At 36.1% G+C, this 27,371-nt stretch overlaps 1 protein-coding gene across 1 annotated transcript; it reads left to right on the plus strand.

The window, feature by feature from the left end:
• The first annotated feature begins 6 nt into the window (after positions 1-6).
• On the plus strand, positions 7-25,497 carry LOC139142279 (uncharacterized). Its single transcript, XM_070712166.1, has 3 exons — positions 7-359; positions 1,476-1,874; positions 24,797-25,497. The coding sequence occupies exons 1-3, from the start codon at positions 17-19 to the stop codon at positions 24,919-24,921; spliced, it is 867 nt and encodes a 288-aa protein (XP_070568267.1). The 5' UTR covers positions 7-16; the 3' UTR covers positions 24,922-25,497.
• The last annotated feature ends 1,874 nt before the right edge of the window (positions 25,498-27,371 follow it).

Here is a 27,371-nt window from a genome sequence, read left to right on the forward strand (position 1 = left end):
GCAGGGAGGAAGTGAGATGGAGACAGCCACACCAACACAACCTGAGATGACTGGCAGGGAGGGAAGTGAGATGGAGACAGCCACACCAACACAACCTGAGATGACTGTCAGGGATAGAAGTGAGATGGAGACAGCCACACCAACACAACCTGAGATGACTGGCAGGGAGGGAAGTGAGATGGAGACAGCCACACCATCACAACCTGAGATGACTGGCATAGAGGGAAGTGAGATGGAAACAGCCACACAACCAAAGACGCCTGGAGAGGGTATCAGAAAAGACACAACAATTTCACCTGAACCTCGTCTTGTAGTAAGGAGTTTCCATGAAGAAGGACTAGTTACCATGGGAAAAGAGCGTAAGAAGAGTAACACCTTTTCTTGTATTTTTCATTGCCATGGATAAGTAATATCCATCGTTTAGACTATAAAAGTGAAGCAATTGTATTATGATAGCCAGTGAACTTCAGACGACAAAACATGGCATGTGTTTTCAGTTCGAACTATTATAAAATTAACAAAACCCCATTGTAAGACTGCAAGTAATCTATACTCAGGGTTATTGCTCTCAGATTAATGCAGTAAGGCTTGTGGTGTATTTTGCTGTCCCAGCATTCAAAAGGTGCTGTAGCAGGGATGGTTGCAGAATACATCGCAAGCCCTTGTGCAAATACTCAGAGTACAGCATACTTGTACAAGTCTTCATCTCACTTCCATCGATTAATTCAAAAAAATTAAGTATACAGAAGTTTACAAAGTTGTCATTGGATATTGTGTTATGATAGCCAGTGAAAATGCACAATTAAAAATATACTGGTTATATACTGGTTGTCATTTTATAATATGGAAATTCTTAAATTGAAAATTTTGATAAAAGAGTTCAATAAATGCCTACACATTTTGTACAATAGAGGAACTGAAATGAGCTATATTTATTGAAGATCAGAGAACAGACCATAGTTGGCAAAGTATCATTGAAGGAGAAAAAGATCATTCATCCACAATTGCAGTAGTTGGGACTGCAATTTGTTTTGACATTCAAGAGGTTTTCTGAGTAATCCCCCTGACAGAATTGCGGGATTAAGAATATTAGTCTCATAACTCTGTTTATGCTTGTAACATTATAAAGGTACAGCTATGAGAATTTACTTTTATGTTACATGTTAAGTGCAACAGTTGATGTGGATGAGTGATATCAATCAAAGGAGTTCATTGATACCAATTTTTTTACAATAAATTGCACTTCTGTATTTGACTGTAGCTTTTGCAAGCATAAAAGAGACACAAGAAAATATTCCAACAAACCAACAGTCTCAGACCAGACTTCTTACACTTGGGGGGAGTTCTGTCTAACACTAACTGGAAAAAGAAATTTCCCAACTCACTCTCAGCCCATTCATAAATAACAGTTTTGTGTGTTCAGAATCATAGTACAGAACTTACTGTTGATGTAGGTATTTCTTATCCATTCACAGAGAAGAAAGACTCTGGTGGCATTTTCAGCAAGATCTCCAAGCGTATCTTTGGACGTAAAGAGAAATCTGATGGTAGTACAGCAATACCTAAAAGTAAACAGGAACAGAGGAGATCAGTCAGTACTGGTGGTGAAGAGATGCCTAGTGGTTCAGTGTCCTCTAAGATGTCTGGTGGTACAGCAACTACTGGAAGTAAACAGGAACAGAGGAGTTCAGTCAGTACTGGTAGTGAAGAGATGCCTAGTGGTTCAGTGTCCTCTAAGATGTCTGGTGGTACAGCAACTACTAGAAGTAAACAGGAACAGAGGAGTTCAGTCAGTACTGGTGGTGAAGAGATGCCTAGTGGTTCAGTGTCCTCTAAGATGTCTGGTGGTACAGCAACTGTTGGAAGTAAATCTGGTAAGTAACAGTGTCAATTGTAAACACTCTTTGCTTCAGAATTAATTTCCTCTGATTGCTAAGTAGCATGTACTATTTACTATTTTACCACTGTTGGTGTGACTTACATCTTATCAAAATGACAAACTGGTGTACTGGGTACCTCGCACATATATTAATAAATTTATGTAGCTGAGGATGAGGGGGCAAAATTAACCAATGAGAATCCGATGACATCATCATACCTCAAACCTGATTACATAAGTGGGAACTAGATCTTACTGCAAAACTTCAGACGACAAAACACGGCATGTTTTCAGTTTCAACATTTGTTGTATAATAACAGAACCCCATGTCAAGACTAAAAGTGGTAGACACTTTGGGTAATTGCTCTAAGAGTAATCCACTAAGGCTTGTACTCCGCCATCTCTCCCCCCCCCCCACTCACCAGATGCTCTAGCAGGGATAGCCAGGGATGGCCACAGAATACACCTCAAGCCATAATGAATGCAAATACCAAGAGTATGGCATCCTTGCACATAATTCACCTTAGATTAACGCAAAAAAAAATAAAGTATACAAAATTACACAAATATGTTATCAGCTGAAATATAAATTATACTACGGTAAATTTCTTTGGCAATGACTTCTCTCATTGTAGTGCCGTTGGTCCATGTTCTTCAAACTTTATTTGCCAAACTGTAAAAGCTCATTCAATTTGTAAATTATAAATCACCAGAAGCAAAAATGCAAAATATTTGCACTACTCTTTATCATCAATTTACATAGAACTGTCATCAACTTTGGATAATTCCGTCCAGTAATCACTATTTAAAAAAAAATGTTAAAGTATACAAATTACCAATCAGTTGACATAGCAAATTTCATCAGCTTTGGTCAAGTGCTTTCAGTTTAATGTGACAAATTTGGAATTCATTCTTTGAAAATGCAAATTATAAATTAGCTGACATGAAAATGCAAAATTCTTTCACTGATAATATATCATTGTCTCATCAACAGCAATTTTGAGAAATTTTGCCTAACTGTAAATATGCAAGCTAGTAGTTAGTTGATCTCAGATGATGAAATGACCTTCATGAACGTGATAGTATCTGTTATGTACATGGCAAGTTTTGTCAATTTTGGTGAAAACTTAGAAAGTTTATCAAATATGCAAATTCACAATTAAATTTCATCTAAACCTTTAATATCTTTGCTGTATATTCTTGTGTGATTAGAATTTGTAGGAAATTTCATCAAATTTTAAGCTGCCATTCTCTAAGTATACATGTGTTTTTTCAAAATCATTAATAAATACAAATAAGCATAAAATATTCACGCTTACACACACCAAACACTTATCAGTTCTTGCCATTCCCAAAACAAAATTCGTACAAGATTTCATTCAAATCCCATCTGCTGTTCTTGAATTTTATCATGCCATCAGACAAACAGACAAACAGGAACATAGACATACAGACATACAGACATACAGACATACCGGTACAGACAGACAGACATCCATGGGACATTAGATCACATGTGTGAACATGTGATCTATAAGTTGATCACATGTACGCTAAGTATTAGTAAAATTTGCTAGGTATTAAATCTCATCTTTGTCAGGCTGAAAACTAAGTTACTTTGCAGTACATTGGAAACACAGAAAGTAAAATTTGAAGTCCAGAAATTCATGACTTGTGAGCCCAATCAAGGCTGTACATGCTGGACTACCCCAGGTAGTATCCTGTGAACTGTAATTATATACTAAGAATTTCCTACGACTAAAATAGAGACTTGATAAAGCAAGTTATTTTACGTAAGAATTGCGATGTTTTTTGTCTAAGTGAAACTCACCTCAAACAAGGTGAGAGTATTGAGATTGAAGGATATAGATGGTTTGGTTTTAACAGAGAATTGGCTCACAAAAGAGCCATACGTGCTTCAGGTGGAGTTGGTATATTGGTCAAAAATGACACTGTCCGTAGATATAACATATCAGTTTGTGATAAATCTTATGACGGTATATTGGGATTGAAATTTGTTGATAAAATAACAGAGTATAGTTTTATCTTCTTTACGTGTTATTTACACCCAGAAAATTCTCGTTGGGGAAGAGATGTCGTTGGTTTCTCACTTACTTTGTCAACTATATGTAGAAAATGATGTGACAATATTATCGTTTGCGGGATTTTAAACGCACGGATTGGTGCTTTAGACGATTGTATACCAGAAATTGATAATATTCCTAAAAGAATTAACATAGACAGTGTAGTTAACAAACACGGTGAGACACTTATTGAGTTTCTTTAAGATTCTCAGATGTCAGTATTGAATGGAAGAATTTATCCTCTTCAAGACAACTTTACATCAATTTCCCATAGAGGAAAATCTGTCGTAGATTATATGCTTGTACCATGTGATAATGTACACTTGTGTCATGAATTTTCTGTGGATTCTGTCACTGCATTAATTGATACGTATGATTTACACTGCTTTCTGGTGATTGTGCGTTACCAGATCACTCAGTTTTGACACTAAAAATGGGGACAAGAGAGCTTGAGCATGATGGAAAAAATTCAATGAATCCCGTAGTTAGGGGTGAAAAGACAAGGCGATATAAGTTTTCAAATGTACCAAATGGATTTCTAGACGGGGAATTATCCAGAAATGCTATTATAGAATTAATAGATCAAATTGAGTCATCTCGGAATAACCAATTGAGTGTAGATATTATATATGATAAATTTGTGACAGTATTTTTTCTGAAATGGATGCTACGCTAGAGTACAGGGATGTCCCAGTGTGTTCAAAGAAATTCAAGTACATAAGCCATTTTGGAATACAGAACTGACTGCCCTCTGGAGGGACATGAGAGAAAAAGAGAAACAATTTATGAGATGTACAGGTACTAAATTACAGAAATCGGTATTTAAACAAAACTTTAGGAATGCCCAACATACATTTGACAAATTCTACAGAAAGCTGAAGAGATCATACCAGAGACAGGTTATGATGGATATTGAAAATTTGAACACACAGAATCCAACTGAGTTTTGGAGTCACATTAATAAATTGGGTCCCAGAGCAAAAAAATTATATTCCATGGGAGGTTTACGCAGAAAAACAATAGCGTCAAAACAGATGTTAATTCAGTTTTAAATAAATGGAAATCTGACTTTGAAGATCTCTATAGCCTTTCTGTCACGGGAGACACTGGATTCGATGAGGACTTCTACCAACATATTTGAGTTGTAAAAACCAGTTGGAATGGCAGTTAGACAGTAATCATGTTAACCCCCTATTGAATTGTGATATTTCACTTCAAGAGGTAACGAATGTAGTAAATAAGTCAAAACTCAATAAAGCAGTTGGCGTTGACAAACTTCCTTATGAGATTTTCAAAAACCCAACTGCAATTAAATTGCTTCACAAGTTATTTCAACTTTATTTTAATTTTGGAAAAATACCTAGTATGTGGAGAAAAGCTATAATCAAACCAATACCCAAAAATGCATTGAATGATCCCCGAGTTCCTTTAAATTATCGAGGAGTAAGCCTTCTGTCAACTGTGAGTAAATTGTATTCTGGGATTATAAATAATAGACTTGTTCAATATTTTGACGCAGAAAATATTTTAGTCGATGAGCAAAATGGTTTTAGGAAAGGTAGGGCCTGTATCGACCACATTTATGTTATGACAAGTATTATCAGAAATAGAAAAGCGTCAGGTTTGTCCACATTTGCAGCTTTTATAGATATGAAAAAAGCATTTGATTGGGTAAACAGAGATATGTTGTTCTTTAAGTTACTTGAAAATGGTGTTTCAGGCAAATTGTACAAGGCAATTAAGAGTTTCTATGAGAACCACTTTCTTGTGTTAATGTAAATGGTTTGCTTTCCCCTTGGTTTTCAACAGATTCTGTGTTAGACAGAGAGATGTACTGTCTCCTATACTCTTTTCTATTTATTTGAATGATTTTGCTAAAGAGGTAAACAAAATCCATATTGGAGTTCCAGTTGGTGACCGAGAGGTTGCAATTCTGCTGTACGCAGATGATATAGTCATTCTTGCTGAAAATGAAGAAAATCTCCAAAAGGCTGTTGAGTGTCTAGAAAATTGGTGTAAGAAATGGCGTATGGTAGTAAACGAAAACAAAACACAAGTTGTTCATTTTAGAAATAAAAATGTCAGGCTGTCAAATTTTATTTTTAAATATGAAGGACGGAATTTAGAAACAGTGTCTCAGTATAAATATCTAGGTCTGGTTTTCAATGAGTTTTTAGACTACGAAGTAACGGCAAAAATCTTATGCAATTCAGCAGGAAGGGCTTTAGGAGCTGTTATTTCTAAAATCCATAGATTTAAGGATTTCCATTACAATACTTTTTCTACCTTGTACAATTCCTGTGTTGTTCCAATTTTAGACTACTGTGCGGGATATGGGGATTTGGTCAGTTTAAAAACTGTGATACAATACAAGATCGAGCATTGAGATATTTCATGGGTGTACATAAATATGCACCAAAGTTGGCTTTAAATGGAGACATGGGGTGGGATAACCCAAGTTTTCGTCGAAAGCTTGATATGTTACGTTTCTGGAATAGACTGTTGTAAACACCAGACAACAGAATAACGAAACTAGTGTTTCTGTGGGATTATGCTTTGCAAACAAAAAATTGGTCGAACGATATAAGTGTTCTCTCAGAAATTGGCTTTCAAAATAGATTTATGAACCGAGAAGTGATAAAATTAGAAGAAGCTCGTGAATGTTAAGAATTTTTCATGCGAGAAAATGGGAACTAGAAGTGCAACAAAAGTCAAAATTAAGGACATATTGTATAATTAAAAAGGAATACCGAAAAGAAATGTATTTGACAGGTTGTATGTCTCGCGCGAAGCGGTCTCTCATGGCCCAGTTTAGGACGGGCATACTCCCACTTAAAATAGAAACGGGGAGATTCAGTAATCTTGCAGTTGAACAGAGGTTATGCGAATTCTGTCCTCTCATGTTGAAGATGAATTTCATATTTTGTTTCAAGTACTCTGTATGGAGATTACCGTAAGTCACTTTTAGACAAGATATTGACTGATATGCCAGATTTTAATGACTTAAGCAACGATAACAAGTTATGTATACTTATGACAAAATTCTGTAATAATGTAGCAGACTACATTTATAGGGCATTTTCGAGAAGGAAAAGCACACTTTACAAATAATGTATCCTTTTTTGTCTTCAATGTGGTATTCATTATTATTAACGTGTCTTATAAGCCCAGTGGGCTGGATGTGGAATTGAAAACATTTCATTTTAATTTATTTAAATGGTGAATAGGTCGACATAGGACACTTAAATAAATAAAATACAACATACAACAACAACTAAGAGCTCAATTCTGCAGATTTACATAGGAAGTATTATGTGAGATGACCCACAAGTATAGTTGACCTTTAAGAAATGTGCACTGTATTGTCCACCCTCACCGCCCCCCCCCCCAAAAAAACCCCAAAAACAAGTCATCGTTGATGACACAGTCCCCACTTGTTAATGGGTACTTTGATTACAGGTCCTCAGAGAGGATAGAGTCCTCTTCATTAGGTCTGTGATAAAAATACTTTTGAATAAATTCACTTGATACATGTCTGAGCTGTAGTTCAGGACATGAAAAAATCGTAATAAAATGGCCACATGGCGGCCTTATTGGATCGTATCACAGAACAAATCTATGTGCATATGTATGACAGACATCTAGCTCTATGGGTTTGCTCAGAATTCGATATATGCATAATTAATGAGGTACAGTATGAAGCATCATAAGGTCTCCCATCATCCCATATGAAGGGTGTACAACTTGTGGTTACTGAGTTATGGACAAATATGTATATTTGAGGTCAAAGGTCATTGAGGTCACGTGACATTTTGTCAAAAAAATTGTATTGCTATGTTATCCCTATATACCAAAAATCAGACCTCTAGCTCTATTGACTCGCTCAAAATTAGATATGCACATAATTAATGAGGTACAATATGTGGCGTCATAAGGTGTCCCATCATACCATATATGAAGGGTGTAACACTTGTGGTTTCTGAGTTATGGACAAATATGTATATTTGAGGTCAAAGGTCACCGAGGTCACATGACATTTTGTCAAAAAAATTGTATTGCTAAGTTATCCCTATATACCAAAAATCAGACCTCTAGCTCTATTGACTCGCTCAAAATTAGATATGCACATAATTAATGAGGTACAATATGTGGCTTCATAGAGTGTCCCATCATACCATACATGAAGGATGTAGCACTTGTGTTTACTGAGTTATGGACAAATATGTATATTTGAGGTCAAAGGTCACCGAGGTCACATGACATTTTGTCAAAAAAATTGTAGTGCTAAGTTATCCCTATATACCAAAAATCAGACCTCTAGCTCTATTGGCTCGCTCAAAATTAGATATGCGCATAATTAATGATGTACAATATGTGGCATCATAAAGTGTCCCATCATACCATACATGAAGGTTGTAGCACTTGTGGTTTCTGAGTTATGGACAAATATGTATATTTGAGGTCAAAGGTCACCGAGGTCACGTGACATTTTGTCAAAATAATTGTATTGCTAAGTTATCCCTATATACCAAAATCAGACCTCTAGCTCTATTGGCTTGCTCAAAATTAGATATGCACATAATTAATGAGGTACAATATGTGGCGTCATAAGCCTTGCCATCATACCATACATCAGTGTTGGAAACTGGCCAAAATATTTGCCAGACATCAGGACTGGTAACTTTCAAAACTTGCCTGTCCTGCCAGAAAGTTGCCTGTCCTGATTTTGTTACAAATCCATTCATTCAAAAAACACAAAACCATTATGTACTTCAAACTGTAAACAAATTTATTTTCAACATGAGTATTAACTATGATCTTACAAACAAACTGTTCTGAATTCCAGTGTTTGAAATGAATAATCCGGACTTGAATACAAAATTTCTACAATAACAATGCTGATAACACTCTGATTAATTAATTAGTTAATTCAAACACACGTTGCCCATATCGCTCAAACAGTTAAAAGGTTTTACGATAGCGGTTTTAACAACGGGGAAACATTTTTTTTTTTAATTTGTCTCCATTTTATGCCACTTTATCGTATAAACCAAGGACGGGTGCAATCTGTCATCGAATTGATACTACAATCAACCAAACTGAAAAGATTGCTGAGCAATACAGAAAACATCATCTGGCAAAGAAAATCAAAAACTGAGAGAGCTGCCATATAAGTAATCAAAGTTGGCGGCATGAATTAAATAAACCAATACTCTCCTCAGACCAAACCGATTTCAAAGGCCGTTTACAGCAAATATTGTTAACGAAACCATGAAACCTGGGAATGGCTAAACACAGAGAAACAAGATTTATTTCTCGAAGCAGCCCTTCACAACATGCTTTTCAAACACCGGAAAGCAGGCACCAATATCGACCCGAAATCTATTACAAAGTCCACGAAAAATTGACACAAAACTAAAAGTTCGGATAATCGATTTAAATGCCTAAAACAAACTAATCGTTGACAGATTAGTACAACATTTACTCTTAACATAACGAGCACTAGCAACGCTCATAATATGCCCTAAAACAAAAATCCTTATAAGCGTCCAGAAACTCCGGTCGATGCTGGGTCATGTTAAATATAAATATGACACCACACACCGGATCGCTCACTATAGAGTCAGTCAATAGTGGCTAACTCTCTCAATAACGAATCTGGCTTCTCCTCCTGGAGGACGAAGATGACTTCATCACACAACCAAACGGATGGGATACAAAACAAGAGAGCGACTGATGAAGGAACCCCATTTTTGGTACCGAAACACCGTTAAGACGAATCACTCAATCAACAAACCGGTTTACCGGGGACCCAAATCACATGACTAGGGTCAAGGCACTATCGATTCACCGGTGTCTTGCCATGTATTCCACACAAAATAAATGCAATGATCCTTTTATTCACATTTCGTAATACTAAACAATCTTGGTAGAGCCGATGTGTGGAGTTGCCCTCATTTTCCTTTATATCCTTTATATCTTTATATCTTTCCTTTATATCTTTATATTTATAGCACTGGCTGATATCGCGCAAATCTCGCTTAGTGTGAGAATTACTAGTATGAGCGACTTCCTGTTTACTAGTGTTTACATGTCTCGCTTGCATTGCATTCCGGCGTCACACAGTTGCACAGTTTCAGTAGCATAAGCGCGTCGAAGTCCGACATAATGGTATACTACATTTCGTTTAAAACAACATCTAGAAGCAGCTGATCATGATCGATGAGATTACTGGGTATGCCGTATGGGCTACTATCGAGAGCCCGACACACGGACGTGGAAGTACAATTTTCCTCCCGTCCGACTGAAAAGTTACCCGTCTCGGACGGGAGGACGGGCGTAGTTTCCAACGCTGGGGTTCAACCTTCATACATGAAGGGTAGTAGCACTTGTGGTTACTGAGTTATGGACAAATATGTATATTTGAGGTCAAAGGTCACCGAGGTCACGTGACATTTTGAAAAAAAAAGTAGTATTGCTAAGTTATTCCTATATAATATGAAGGGTGTAGCACTTGTGGTTACCGAGTTTAGACATATATATATATATTTGAGGTCAAAGGTCACCAAGGTCACACGACATTTTGTCAAAATATCTGAGATATCTGCGTGAACGGATGGACTGATGGACGGACATGACCCAATCTATAAGCCCCCTGGACTTCATCCCTGGGGACTAAAAACTGTGTCACTGCATTGTTTTTGCAATATGAATAAGATGAGAAACTAAATTTTTATTTTTCTTGGCCTTATACATGGGAGTCTATGGACTGCCTTATACATGGGAGTCTATGGACTGCCTTATATATGGGAGTCTATGGAGCCTGGCTTATACATGGGAGTCTATGGAGGTGAAACCTAAAAAGTCCTCTAACACGGCCAAATTTGATCGCATTGTGAAACAAATCGACGTGCATCTGTATGGGGTAGGGTACTATCCTTGTGCAAGTTTGAAAGAAATTGACCTGGGCATGTCTGAGATATCTGCGTGAACGGACGGACAAACGCACGCATGCACGCACGCACGCACGCACACACGCGCACGGACATGACCAAAACTAAGTCCCCCGGACGGTGTCCACGGGGACTAAAAGACAGGACATGTGAATCATACAAGAGACAGTGTTTCACGAGAGAAAAGCATAAGAAGCTAGTTGGTTGAAGTACTGCCTGAATTTCTGTGAAATCCAGAATATTGGTTTGAGAATTCAATTACTATTTGCACTTATGCAAGATTTGAACATTGTTGACAACTGTGAACCATAATAAATGCTAGCATTGAAACACTACCATGAAATATTCAGTGTATCTATAAGATCCTAATTTAGGGGAGTGATATCAACACAACTTGTAAGTTGTAGACACATACCGGTACCAGTACTGTGATAAGGCCAGCACATACAGGTTATTAACACTGACAGATACCAGTCTGAAAGGAAATTGTTCGAAGGATAAGTGTAACACTTAACCAATAGCAAACACTTTTCCAATAATTTAATAATACTAGTGCCGATAAACTATGAAAATTGAATTAACTTACATAAAATGTTGAACAGCTACTGTACATGTACCAGTAAACCCACACTAAATCTGTGCATACACGCTGACATACTGTACATTGTATGTAAACTGACCAACAGTAGATGAAAAGAATATATGTACCAAAAGAGATCAATTTATGAGATAATAGGGATATTATCTGAAATAACACTTGCGTAGTGCAAAGTAATTAATATTACCCATAATTCAACATGATTTGTACAATGACATCAAAAACTCTAGTAATCCTGTAAGAGACAATTTTCAGTAATTTTGAGGATGTAGTTTTTGGCTCCCATTTATTTTCATTGTGTATTTTGGATCAACTGTGGAGAAGATGGCAATTTTAAGAAAGATTGAAATGTTTTTGGAGACAGCTTTATGATTACCGTCGTACTTTTAATTGGAGAAACTAGTTTCAGCTTTATTGCCAACACAAAGTGTGGCTACTTTTTGAATGTATGTAACAAAGGAAATTTGCATTTGTTCTCCTTAAAGACAATGACCAACTTGGTCAGTCATTTAAGTCGGCAAACAGAGCAAGATTTTATGTACCTGTAAACCTTGATATATCAATGGATCAGCTATTCATAAAATTTGGCAGGACTATGTCACCTTAAGTAATCCGACCATTATATACCAATTTTGTTTTCAAGAGTTTGAATTAACTGAACAAATATTTCTCTAAATGACATTTCTGCTAAGTTTAACAGACAGGGTATGTAAATCATACTCAAGACAGTGTGTCAAATAACATCAGCATGGGAGGCTAGCTGGCTAAAAGTACTGCCTGACTTTCCCTGACATTCATAGTGTTGCTTTGGTATTCAATTACCATTTCAACTGACTGTAGGCCAGGACATGAAGGTAATTTAGGTAATACCAAAGGATTTAAGTATGTAGGCAATGGTTGCTATGGTAAATTTGTCAAATCCACGAAAATATGAGTTTTTGTGCTTTTATTGACCCAAAGATTGTGAAACAACGGCACCAAAACCAAGCAGATGCATGTTTGCCAGTCATGGAATGCGTGACATCATAGATACGCAGATTGGCACAGCATGTCTTTGAAAAGATTGAGCGAAATTTGCTCAAAATCGCCTGATATTTTAGATAGCGATACTTGACATACTCTATGACAGTCCCATACATAGCTTTGGTGAGCCATGCAACAAACACTATGTTTTGAAATGGCAAGATTGTACTTGTAATTTCGTAATAATCCTATTCTTGTCATATTTCAAGAATTAGTGAGAATTTTCTAAAACACATGCTTAGCCTTATTTAAATTGGTGCTGTAAACAGTAACGATTTTCAGGTGCAATAGCGTGCACTGCCTGCCATGGCTATCGCACATGCATTGAATCCTTTGGTATCACATTAACACTGACAGATACAAGTTTAATTAAAAGGAAATAGTTTAGATATTAATGGTAACACGAACAATTGCCAGAAACTTTTCAAGAAATTTAGATACTAGTGTTCATTTGTTGAAAGAATAAACATGAACTGAAAATTACTTAAATAAAATGCTGAGCAGCTACCAGTAAATCTACACCAATGCTGTACATGCATACTGACTCCATTGTGAATTGCTAGATGAAAAAAACATTTGTGATGAAAAAGATCAATTTGTAAAAAAAAATATCCTCTGTAATTTTTGCAAGGTTTTGGTGCAAAGTAATAAATGCTACACACATTTTATCAGGAATTTTGAGAATAATTTCTACAGACTGGCATTAACTAAAAGCAAATCACGATTTCCCCCCCCCCCCAAAAAAAAAGTGCTCTTGTAGACAAATTTATAATAAAGGTAATACGTGAATGAATCTAAGGAAATTTAATACAGACAATGACCACCTCAGTGGTCATTTCCAGTTGACACCCACTGCTAGATTTTACAGTACCTGAAAGCCATGATATATCAATGTATCAGCTATTCATAAAATTTTGGCAGAATATTTCCCCATGGCTGATGTGTCACCTTGAGTAATCCAGCCATTATATAATACTTATTTTGTTTTCAAGAGTGTGAATTTTCAGAACAAAATAATTCTCTGTGTAACAATTTGGCTGACATTAACTGACAGAGCAATTGTCATGTGACAGACTTGTCAAGCTAGCTAGATTAAGTACTCAGTACTACCTGACTTTTCCTGAAATCTGTAGTGTATATTGCTTTTCATTCAGTAGTCACTTGTACTGTGTGGAATGATATAGCACAGTACATTGTTCTTCCACAAACTTTTGAGTACTGATGAAACCAGTGCTAAGGCAGAAAAAAATTGTGCTGTTCTGATAACCTGACCTAAAGTACTCTACTTTTTACCTGCTGACCCTAAACTTTTTAAAGCTACTAAAACAGAGAAGTAAATAAAAGAAAGAAAAAAACCCATAAAAATCACGCATTAATTACCTGGCATTTGATTTTTGCTTGAACGAGGATGTCTGTTATGCTTTAAGGTACTCGTCCATGTATGAGCCCCGGTAATTCCTTTTTATATGCATATTTTTTTCTGGAAATGCTGTGGTCCGTGTTTTGATCACCCTGAACCTTGAAAAATGGATTCTTAAAAATAAAAATTCATTTTGAAAAAAATCCCTACCGACCTACCTACCATAATTTTGAAAACCATGTTATCGGAACAGCACAATTTACATTTTTTGGCCTAACCATGATGAATGTTGGTATGCCAGCACCACCATCAAATATTCACTGTATCATCACTTTTTCCTTATTTTGGGTAGTGACAATATTAACACAACTTTGTAGACACATACCAGTTTGAAGGGAAATAGTTTGATGTTCAGGTAGAATGCATCTATTTGATCTCTCAAATTTTCACTATTCTGTTTTGCCCTATCCTACCACTTGATGGGGCTTATTGAAGCGCTTGAAGTGAGTAAAGTTTTCATCCGCTGTGTTTTGAGAAAATCAGAAATTTAATGTTTTCCCGTAGAGATAACACAGGGATGGTGGCCATTTTGAATTCAAATTCTGATGAATATTTGGCAATTTGTTTCCCTATTACCAAAATTTACACAGTTATCCTGGATTTTGTTCATGGTTTTGAAAGATTATGGTTAAAAATTCGCTTGAGGAAAATTTGAGCAAAAGTTTAAGTTGTTCATTTTCATTTGCTATAAAGAAGAATTTAAGTCTACAATATGTGTAACACTAACAAAGGACAAAAACATTTTTAGTATTGTTCATGTTGAAAGAATGAAATATGAATTGAAATCAACTTACAGGTTCAAGAAGGCCCATACTAATTCTCTACATACATGATGACTCCATTTTCATGTAGATGTAAATTGACCTACAATAGAGAAAAATGAACATGTGTACCAACAAACATCAAGTTGTAAGGAATAAATATCCTCTGAAATTACTCTAGGTAACTTTTCAAGGGTGTGATTTAAATTACCCATAATTCATAGCAGTATTTTGATTAGGTCAGCACATAGACACCACAGATTCCAGTTTGAAAGGATATAGTCTAACATTTGCATAAATCTGTAGAAAAGGTAGAAACTTTTTAATTAATGTAATGTAATGGTATTATTGTTCATTTGTTGCAAGAATAAACTACGAATATAAATTTACTTGCATAAAATGCTGAGTAGCTATCAGTAAATCCACACTAAAGCTGTACATACATGCTGACCACATTGTATGTAAATTGACCTACTATAGTGAAAAAGAACATTTGTAACAAAAAGTATAAATTTGTAAAAAAAACATATATTCCTAAATTACTGTAGGAAATTTTTCCAAGGTTCCAGTGCAAAGTAATTGATATTACCCATAATTCAACATGATTTATACAATGGCTAGAAGTTTCTAACAATGGCAGACACCTGTTGGAAAGGAAATAGTTTAACATTCTGCATAAATCTGTAAAAGGCAGCCACTTTTCAAGTAATGTAATGGTACTATTGTTCATGTGTTGAAAGAATAAACTACAAAATTTAATATAAATTTACTTACATTAATAAATTCTGAGCAGCTACCAGTAAATCCACACAATACTGTACTGTGTACATACACGCTGACTCCATTGTATGTGAACTGACTTACAAACAGATGAAAAAGAACATTTGTAACAAAAATATCCTCCAAAACCAGATATGAACTGAAATGCTCACGTGTTTCATACAGTTATGTGTAAATTTGAACCTTTGCCACATGTCTGCAACTTCATTGAAAGTATTATGATCAACATAATGAACAATAATCACCGTCGATTAATTCTCAAAGGTCATGAAGTATACAAATATGTAATTAGCTGAAATAAAAATATTAAAGTTCTTTGACTGCTGTCATTGTATCACCATTTTATATAGCAAGTGTAATTACCGTTGGCCAAGTCCTTCAAGCCATATATGCCGAGCTGTGAAAGCTCATTAGATACGCAAATTGTAAATTAGCTGACATGAAAATGTGAAATGACTTTGTATGAAAATTCATTTAATATGCAAATTAGGAATTGGCTGAAGTAAAAATGTCTTTTGACTTTCAATAATGTTATATCACAGTATCTTTGATGTATATAGCAAGTTTCAATGACTAAAATCAAGTTAAATTGTGTTGCTAAGTTATCCCTATATACCAAAAATCAGACCTCTAGTTCTATTGGCTGGCTCAGAATTAGATATGAGCATAATTAATTAGGTACAGGATGTGATGTCATAAGGTCTCCCATCATACCAAATATGAAGGGTGTAGCACTTGTGGTTACTTAGTTATGGCCATATATGTATATTTGAGGTCAAAGGTCATCGGGGTCACATGACATTTTGTCAAAAAAATTGTATTGCTAAGTTATCCCTATATACCAAAAATCAGACCTCTAGCTCTATTGGCTGGCTCAGAATTAGATATGCGCATAATTAATGAGGTACAGGATGTGATGTCCTAAGGTCTCCCATCATACCAAATATGAAGGGTGTAGCACTTGTGGTTACTGAGTTATGGACATATACTCATATTCAAGGTCAAAGGTCATCGAGATCACATGACATTTTGTCAAAAAATTTGTATTGCTAAGTTATCCCTATATACCAAAAATCAGACCTCTAGCTCTATTGGCTAGCTCAGAATTAGAAATGCACATAATAAATGAGTTGCAGGAAGATGCCAAGGTCAAAGGTCAAGTGGAATCCCCAAAATTGTGGAGAGCAATTTGGTCCCCTACTGGCCATTGTCCAATAGACGCTGGCTGTCTTGGACTTTAACATACGCCAGAATAAGCCATTGCCATAGCTTAGCTGCATAGGTATACGGGAGGTCAAAGGTCATAGAAAAATCAGAAAAATAATACTTTAAAAATCTTCTTCTCAAAATTGGCAAGACCTGTGACTTTGATATTTGGCATGAAGGAGCAAGGCTATAAGGTCTAACCAGGGTTAGGTTGGTAGCGAGTCGAGTTGGTTAGGGGTCGAGATGTCCAGAAACCATGGTCATCATGATTCCCATAGACTACCATGTATCACAAAAATTAAAACTGTGATAACTTCATTAATATGCAAGCCACGCCCACCAAAACCTTTTCAGTTCTAGCCATTTGAATTCTGAAGATGTCTACCAAATTTGACTGAAATACGTTCAGCCGTTTTTGAGATAATGGGGATACAGACACACGGACACACACACAGACACACAGACAGACATGGCTAAACCATATGCTCACGTGTGTGAACACGTGAGCAAATTACTGTAGGTAATAATTCAAAGGTTCTGTTGCAGGGTAATTTATTTTACCCATAATTCAACATGATATGTACAACAACTTTGAAAAATCTAGCAATCTACTTATCTAGTGTACAGAAATTCAGAGACAAATTTCAGTGATTTTGGAGGACGTAGTTTTGGGTTCCTATTTAGTCTAATTGTATAATTTGAATAAAATCTGAAAGTAATGATGATTATTTTGGGGAGCAGATGGCAGTTTTCAGAAAGATTAAAGTGTTCTTGTAGACAGCTTTGTGATAAAGGTAATACCTGAAAATTGAGAAACAGTTTCAGTTGTATGGCCAATAGAATGTATGGTTACTATTTTGAATGAATGTAACAAAGGAAATTTATATTTATTTCCTTAAAGACTATGACCAACTCGGTTGTCATATAAAGTTGATACACAATGCAAGATTTCACAGTAGCTGTAAGCCTTGATATATCAATGGATCAGCTAGCCATAAAATTTGGCTGGATATATCCCAGGTCTGTGTCACCTTAAAGGGTATATCTCACCTACAAAACTTTTTTTTTTAATTTCTTTCAATAAATCAATTTATCAATCAGTACAGTTTAGGGAGCAACTAATTATGAAAGGCTTGAGTCTCATTCACATGATATCCTGGATGGGTTGGCCAGCGGTTGAGCTAGCTTGGAGTGGGGTCGGCTGTTGGTATTATCATACTGTCACTCAATACACAACTCTACTATGCTCCCATGGAAATATTTCTAGGTCTACACCAAATTAACAGCACAAATGTCAACTAAAACTATCCAGGTTGTGTTGTTGCAGCCCAAAACTGTGCATCTTTTCATCACAGCAAACTACCTAAGATTTTCTCAAAGTTGGTACCCAATGCGTTGACTATTGCTTTCAGAGGATTGCTCTCAGACTGAGAGGTTATAGCCACTTCTGACGTCATGGCATGTGACCAATAGGTGGCAAATATGAACTTGGATGTTCCTGAGAGCGTGAATTTTTCACAACTTTAACAGTGAAATACACTACTATAAAAATAGTTGCCACTACAACATTATTGATTTTTGAAATAATGAATATTGATTTATGCAATTCAATTAAGTTCAGACATACATATAGGTGAGATATACACTTTAAGTAATCAAGCAAAGAGTTGTATCTTTCCATGAAATATATTCTCCGAATGACAATTGACTAAAACAGACATGGCATGACATGTGAATACTAGAGGCAGAGTTCCATGAAATATATTCTCTACATGACAATTTGGCTAAAACAGACACGGCATGACATGTGAATCATACTAAAGACAAAATTTCACATGAAATTGAAAACCAGCTTGATCCAGTACTGCCTGACTTTGTCTGACATTTAAAATATTACTTTGGGTATTAAGTTACCATTTGCATTGACTATAGAGATGATATACAGTAATGTTGTGGTGCTGAGTTTGAGTACAGATGAAACCTGTGCTAACCATGATGAATGCTAGCAAGTACCGGTAGGCACTAACCATGAAATATCTGAATAACCATAAATATCATCACTTTCCTAATTCTAGGAAGTGATGGAATGCTAGCATGTACCGGTAGGCACTAACCATGAAATATCTGAATAACCATAAAATATCATCACTTTCCTAATTCTAGGAAGTGATGGAATGCTAGCATGTACCGGTATGCACTAACCATGAAATATCTGAATAACCATAAAATATCATCACTTTCCTAATTCTAGGAAGTGATGGAATGCTAGCATGTACCGGTAGGCACTAACCATGAAATATCTGAATAACCATAAAATATCATCACTTTCCTAATTCTAGGAAGTGATATCAACACAACTTGTAGACACATACCGTTACTGTGATAAGGCCAGCACATAGGGGTTTTAACACTGAAAGATACCAGTTTGAAAGGAAATAGTTTAATCATGTAGAGTGCGCCTTTGGGAAAAATATTTGATGTCTCAAAATTTCACTATTCTATTGTGGCCTACCACTTGTGGGGGCTTATTTTGAAGCTCTTGGAGTGAGTATAGTTTCCACCAGCTGTCTTTTGAGAAAAATCAGGATAATTCAATTTTTCCACAGAGATAACACTGGGATGGTGGTCATTTTGAATTTCAATTCTTGTTGAATATTGGGCAATTTGTTTCCCTAGTACCAAAATTTGCTTAGTGGCCCCGGATTTTATTCTTGATTTTGAAAGATATGGTTGAAAGTTTGCTTGAGGAAGGTTTTGAGCAAAAGTTTAAGTCTTTCATTTTCGAGGCACAAACTACTTTACATGTAACACTAACAATCACCAGGTAAAATACTTGATATATTCCTGTATATTTAAGCAATAAAACACACCAAGCCATGGTATACCACAAGATGTTGATCAGTTCATGACATATATGCTTGAGCAATAGCGAGTGCATATATGTCGTGAACTGATCAACATCTTGTGGTATACCATTGCTGGGTGTGACTTATTGCTAATATTGTATCATAACAGTATATTGAAATTCTGGCGTGGAACATCAAAACAGGATTTTTGCTCAAGCCAAAGGTCGCGTGTGTGCCAGCCGTGGTATATCATGAATATACCACTGGTCTGTTCACGTCTCGACCAATCAGATAGCTGTATTCACACCATCAATATACTAGTATGATATAATTATGTATATGAAGGTATATGGAACACCAAGGAAGTGGTATAAGTAGTGTATATCTAATGTTGTGTTCCATATACGGTATGTTCATATACATAAATATACAAGAATGTATATTAAGTATTTTACTGGATGAATGTGTAAATAATCTATTAATGTAATGGTACTATTGTTTATGTTGAAAGAATGAAATGTGAATTGAAATCAACTTACATAAAATGCTGAATAGATTCCTCCAGGTCCACACTAATACTGTACATACATGATGACTCCATTGTATGTAACATTTAAAGCAATAGACATCAAGTTGTCAGCAAAAATATCCTCTGAAATTACTCTAAGTAATTTTTCAAAGGTATGATGCAAATTACCCATAATTCATAGTAGTATTTGATTAGGTCAGCATATGGACACTACAGATACCATTTTGAAAGGAAATAGTTTGACATTTGCATAAATCTGTAGAAAAGGCAGAAAGCAGAAGCAATGTAATGGTATTATTGTTCATGTTGTAAGTATAAAATATTACCAGTAATTGAAATCAACTTACATAAAATGCTGAATAGGTTCCAGAAGGCCCACACTAATACTCTACATACATGACTGCATTGTACCAGAATGTAAATTGACCTACAATAGAAAAATGAAACATTAGTACCAATAGACATAAAGTTGTCAGCAAAAAATATCCTCTGAAATTACTCTAAGTAATTTTTCAATGGTATGATGCAAATTACCCATAATTCAACACTATTTGTACAATGACATCAAAACTTTAGCAATCAATCGTATAGACATTCAGAGACAAGAATGAACTTTTTATTTTCTATTTATTCTTATTAATTTGAATAAATGGGGAAATTAATGATGACTTTTTCTGGAAGAGTTAGCAATTTCCGGAAAGATTAAAATATTCTTACAGACTTTCAGCCTGACAGATTTATGATAAAGCTAATACACAGAAATAGAGAAACAAATTTCATCTGTATGGCCAATACAAAGTATGGTAACTTTTTGAATGGATGAAACAAAGGAAATTTACATTCATTCTCCTTAAAAAGAGTGACCAACTTGGTTGGCTATTTCAATTTGACACGGTGCAAGATTTTACAGTACCTGTAAGCCTTGATATATCAATAAACTTCATCATTTAAATTTGATATCATAGGTTAATGATAACAGCAATATTTTTAAAACTGTCCAGGGTTTTACATCACTTTTTACTTTTGAGAGTCCCTGGGACTCCTGGTGTTAGAAAATGGGAGTCCTACATCAAAATATGGGGGTCCCAATTTATTTCACAAAAATGTTTTATAGTTTATCAATGCCATGGTCTTCACTGTGTTCAATTAGTATTAAAACACACAGCAAATAGTTGCATATTTCTTAAAATAATTCCTACATGAAAATTCTAGTTCATACTGAGGGCCCTCATTGATCAATTCAAAGAACATTATTCATGATATTATCTCATAACTTTAATGACAAGTTCACAACGTGAAATTTGAACAAGTAGTCATTTTGTCAAATTGACAAGAAGGTAAGTAATTTCATACTCTGAAATGGCAGACACCTAGCGAGTCAAGTAGGTTTGAGTTCACACTCTGCCAGCAGCTCCTTCAGCAAATAACCTAGCAGTGTTCATGAAGTCAAAATCATCTATGATGGGGCCAACCAGTTTGATGAACATTAGTCTATTAAGCCTTTGAGGATTGAGTCTATTTCGTGCCCTCTGTTTGATGGCATTTTGTACTGAAAAGCCCCTTTCACATGGGGCAGAGGACACTGGTATGACAAGAGCAATTTTAGCTAGGATGGCAAAATCAGGATACTCCTCTGTAAAATCAGTTAGCAACAGCTTGATATTCGTATCAAAATTCAGTGCCTCCCTATGAGATCTTGTGAAGTGTTTGTAAACAAGGAAGTGTGCCCTAGCTCTATCAGCATCAATACCTGGTGTATTGTTATAATGATTCAACAGTTGATCAAGCTGGTTGACCCATAGTCAGGTAGGTTGGCCACATTTTCAGGATATCTGTGTGGGTTGAGAATCACATCAAAACACTCCAGAATATTCATCTCATCATCTGGAAATCTGCTATCTAAATTCTGCAGCAGTTTGTTGATATAATTTTTTCTTGCATCACAGAACCTCTGTCTGAGTGGCTGATTGTCAGTATTTTGAATGTTTTTGTATGTGTTTTTCTGACCATTGCCAGGAACATCACCCAAATCATTAAAGACGTCTCTGACAGTGTGTGAATCATTAGTCATTCTATTCAATGTGTCCCTAGTAGACTGAACACTTTTTTTGATATAAGAGGTGACAGAATCTTTCTGAAATGTAAGGCTCAAAATTCCAATGACAGTAAGAACATCAATCAATAAGGCAGTGAATAGCAGACACAATAAATTAGAGATAAATTTCAACAGCTCATCAGCCTTTCCCCTTTTTTGTCACTTGCAAGTGCCAAGGCAATTGGCTCAAAACTGATGAAAACCATCTTGACAGCTGATTTGACCCACAGCCAGCGAACAGATGTAGCCTCAGTAATTCGTTTTGCTTTCCCATTCAACAGAGTTTGAATTTGTCATATCTCACACTAGAGTCAATGAAGTATTTATACAATGAATGGATTATATTATGATATTCTTTGCAATATTCAATATCTCTGCCTGCTTGGGAAGCAGCAAGATTCAATCGATGTGCAACACAATGCACTTGAACAAGGTTGGGATTTCTGGCTTTTAATTTTGCACCCAACCCGTTCAAACGGCCGGTCATTACGGCCGCCCCGTCTGTTCCTAGTCCATATATTTTGTCACGGCTGCGTCACAGATTTCTTTCCTAGTCAAAAATTCAATCAAGGCGTTTTCGATCTCTGCAGCAGTGGCATCTGTAATTTACTGGTTACAGAGGAAAGAAACATTCGCCTCGCCATTCTGAATATATCGAACATATATTGCAAGTTTCTTATGAATGAAATGTCACAACACAAGTCTCATCCAACATTATACCGATGACGTCACTTGCATGTATGCTATCAATCAGGGACTTCTCGATCGCACGTTGAATACACTCTTCAAACTCCATAACTATCTGAGGACGTTTGTAATATTCAATGTCTAAGCCGTTCAGATTCTGCAGATGAATGATGTCAGTGAATACATCGCATGGAAGGTCACGTTTAGCGATCAGGTAAAACAGTACGTAATTGTGCAGCGTACGCCTCGAGTTCGTTACTCTTACCGCTACGTATCACTCCACTCGTAACTGTGCTCTTACCCTGCAACTGCCGGTCCTCATGCTTAGGATTTTAACGCTTGTGAGACGACTTTTCGAGTCCTGATGACGAGTGAGAGTTGAATGTTGAAAATTACAAAAACCTTCCATGAACGGGCATGTAACATTTGCTTTCAAACATACACCGCACTCCATGACGTTTCGCTCTTCAGAATATCGAAGCCATTTATAGTAAATCTATTGAGTCAACTTCTGTTGAATGTTCGTAATTTTGCTGACTTGGTCGGGGGACCTGATGTATCAGTATCGCATGGCGTAGCTGCCGTTTCGGCCTCGACCAAACCTGCATGGTGCTGGTTGCTGCGGCCGCCGAAAAACTTTCGCAGATCGGCCTGTTTGACACGACCCGCCCTGATGCATAAACATGTGTTAATCGACGCAAACAAGAAATCGACCAATTAAGAATCAGTTTACATTTTGAAAGTAACTTTTTACAGCAATAGAATTTGTTTCCGCGGTTACCATTGGTTATGAAACAGTGGAGGCCAATGCACTATGGAGCATTCCATTAAAGTACGGGGTCGGTAAGGTTTACTGGGATGTGTTTTACGTGTACACCAGCAACAGATATTGCTGCGTCCCAAGGGACGCGTGGTTTAGTTTTGAGGGGTCCTGCATCCGGTTTATGCGTAAAGGACGCAGAAATGCGCGTCATGTAAAACCCTGACTGTCTAATGATGAGTTGAGGCTGTACGAAAACTTGAAAAAAATTAAAATTATCATTCAATAAATAAAAAAACGTGTAAAAAGAGCATTGTCCGCATTATTTAATTATACTGGTAGTACCACTGTGCTTTGTGTAATTTTTGTAGATTATTGTTAGAGAATTTTAAATAAACATTACCAATAAAGAGAGTACATTATAACTGAGTTATAAATTTTAACATTTGGTCCACAAGTGTTGCTATGACAACATATCAATAAATTTATCAAATGATAAGTTGCACAACAGCAATTATTCACAAAATGAGTGAAACATTTACGCACACGCTGATGTTATTAACATTGTAAAATGACAGATTATAGGTAGAAAGTTGCAACTTTGTTTCATTCAGCAAAATTGCAGAAACATCATTTTTACACAAAAACCTGCATTTTGTCATTATATTTGATTCTTGAATTCACAATGTACTGACAATTCAATGTTTACTATAATCAAAAAAGGTTTTGTAAAGAATTTTCATTTCAACAAAAGAAACTCAGAAGATATACCAAAATAATAATTTTTGAACCAAAATCTACAAAATGTTGCCATGGCAACATGACTTTCCCTCAATCAGCTACATTGGACAAAGTTCCCTTTATTGCACTAATATGTCTGAGTCAAATTTGATAGAAAAAACATATAAAGCAGCTGAGATATTGTGAAACAACATTTGGAAATGACCTTTCAGATAAAATTAACACTTGTGTTGCCATGGTAATAATGTACTAAAATGTAAGATAGGATGATGAGAAAAAAAGTAGAAAGTTTGGTTGAATAATTGACTTTGTACTTTACTTTCATTTGTGTCTATATCTGTTTTAACTTCCAAGATATACGAGCTCCAGTACAGCCTGTTGTCAGTGTATTTCTATCTTATGTTCTGATCCTGTTTTGACCTTTGACCTTTCAGAACGTTGGTCAAGAAGAACTCTGAAGGGTCATCAAGGACACAAGTTCAAAGTTGTAAGAGGTCTGGCATTCCACAATGATAAACTTTTGGTGTGTGACAGAGACGACAATATGTACACATACTGAACCAAGATTACACATGTGAAAAGGAGTTGGGCAGTTTCAGTGGTCAGTTTGCCAAGCCATTCAGCCACAGTCCATAGCTGTCTCTCAGGACAACCTCTACTTCATCCTGGATGACAGTAATATGCAAATAGTTGTTTGTAATCAAAATAATAAAGTTATCAGAATAATTACCCTACCTACAGATTCAAATCCCTGGTGCATTGCTCTTGGAAAGGGGTTTGTTATTGTCACAGATGTCAAAGGTCACCGTGTCCTGAAGTACAGCCAGGATGGACCTTACATTGGACAAGTTGGTAGTCTTGGTAGCGGCCAGACACAATTCAACTACCCCTTCTTTGTTGCTGTCAACAGTAAGGATGTCATCATGGTGTCTGACTGTTGGAATCACTGCATCAAGTGTTTTGATGCTCAGTTCAATTTCCTGTACCAATACGGTCACCGTGGTCACGGAGATAGTCAGCTGTCCTTCCCATGCAGCATTGCCGTTGATGGCGCTGATCATGTTTATGTTTGTGATTACGGCAATGATAGGATTTCGATTTGGAGTGAAGATGGAACTTGTATTGGTCATCTTTTCCATCGATCGTCAAGGGATCAAGGGATCTGGCCTGAGTACATGGCAGTGACCGCCGACGGTGATAGAATTGCTGTTAGAGGAGATCCCACCGATGAAATCTATGTATTTTCTAAGTAGACAGAAACACCAAGATGATGTGTAAATGTCTAAATTTCATCAAAATATTGAAATTTGTTCAAAAGTTTTGACGCGCTAATTTTAATCGTCACTCAAGCGTGACGAAACGATCGGCCTGCACTGTTTACATCACCCTCCAAACTAATAATCGGTTATTTCTCGCATTTAGAACCGATATTCTGGGGACAAAATATTCAAAGTTGTTGTTGCTTCTTCTCTAGAGTTTGAACATGATGAAATTTAATAATTTCAGACACATTTTCAGTGAAAAAATCGAGGAACTTTGACAAGAAGTGTATGACAATCGACGGTGATTTGTCAACATCACAACACATGAGTCATGTCAACAAATCAATATGGGGTTATTTTCTGCATTTCCAAACAGAATTTTGAACTGAAATATTTAACATAGCTGTCGCTTCATGTCTTCGATACAAATATACCAAAGTGAGTTGTTTTGGAGAATTCGTACCGAAATATTTGAGTCATTTTGTCAAGAGGTGTGTGTTCTGCAATGCAAGCTTACTGATTACAGAACTGATTCCATCACATCTCAACTCGTAGAGAATGGCGAAACAACAGTTGTGTGTGCAAAATAATTTTTTAAAAAGTTACCTGCATATCCTCTGTTATCTCTGTTATGTATGGTTTTAAGATTTCCTATCGATGAACCAAAATCACACCGACATAAGTCATTATATCCAACGTCCCTGCAGGTACGATGTTGATACGACGCCATTACGATGAACGATGACAGAGTTTGTATAGAGGGCGCTATCGCACATACAAACCTACTGACGCACATGCAAAAGATTTAGCAATTTCAAGAATCGAAAATGATATTAATGCAACATCTGACATTATTTACTGTATTACTTCCTTTGTAAAATATACAGTTTGGAATATTCGAAATTCGGTTACTCTTGATGGGATTAAAGTTTCCCTCAATTCTATGTCATGCAATTGAAATGTTATCTCTCCTCATGGATGAATACATTGTATTTCACTTATAAGATGATGAACAAAACTGAGGATTTTATCACAAAGTTTTCAAGCCTTGTAAGACTTGAAGGAGAAGAATGCATCCTGAATGCATTCATATGATGATCTTTTTAATTAAGCAGCTAATTATTTGTTTGTTTGTTTTTTCAGACAAGACGCATTGTAATTTTAATGCATTCACAGTTATGTAGATTTGTTTTATTTGTGACTATGTGGAAATACATTTATCTTTTTCAAAAAAAAGACGTACATGCAGCTGAGACGAGTATACGTACAGGACAATAATCGGTGAATTCTTCAACAGTGACCAATTGGCAATGCGCAGAAAGGATGATTTAATGTCAGCTTTCCACGGTTGTTTTATTTCTATATTGACATTCGTTTTCGTCACAAGACGACTTTTTTCAACATTATTTATCCATTCAGTGTTTTCCGTTTTCATCATGAGAAAAAAACTCCGGTGGCTTGGAGGGTCCCATATAATAAGTCAACTCAAAGTACAAATTTACAATTGTTTTCTGTGGCAATATAAACGCCGAAAGGGTCCGTCTACACTTTAGTTTCCCGGACTTCCCTTTTTGTGTTAAGAGGAGGAAGGTAAAATTTGGTAAATGCAGACGGTATTTCTGAAACGGTGACAAAATGTTCAGTGTCGCCGGGTATAGGCTGTTCATTCAGAGGTGAAAGTGAAAATAACATTTTGAAAACCTGAGGTCGTATCGAAGGTATGCAATTTTCATTCGAGACAAATAAA

This window comes from Ptychodera flava, chromosome 1, assembly GCF_041260155.1.
Source record: "Ptychodera flava strain L36383 chromosome 1, AS_Pfla_20210202, whole genome shotgun sequence".
In the NCBI taxonomy this organism is placed as follows: Eukaryota; Metazoa; Hemichordata; class Enteropneusta; family Ptychoderidae; genus Ptychodera; species Ptychodera flava.

Bases quoted from the DNA above. Each gene is read 5' to 3' on its own strand.
- LOC139142279 (XM_070712166.1), top strand. From the start codon at position 17: ATGGAGACAGCCACACCAACACAACCTGAGATGACTGGCAGGGAGGGA. The intron at 360-1,475 runs GTAAGAAGAGTA...ATCCATTCACAG, and splicing joins AGTTACCATGGGAAAAGAGC to AGAAGAAAGACTCTGGTGGC. The intron at 1,875-24,796 runs GTAAGTAACAGT...TTGACCTTTCAG, and splicing joins AACTGTTGGAAGTAAATCTG to AACGTTGGTCAAGAAGAACT.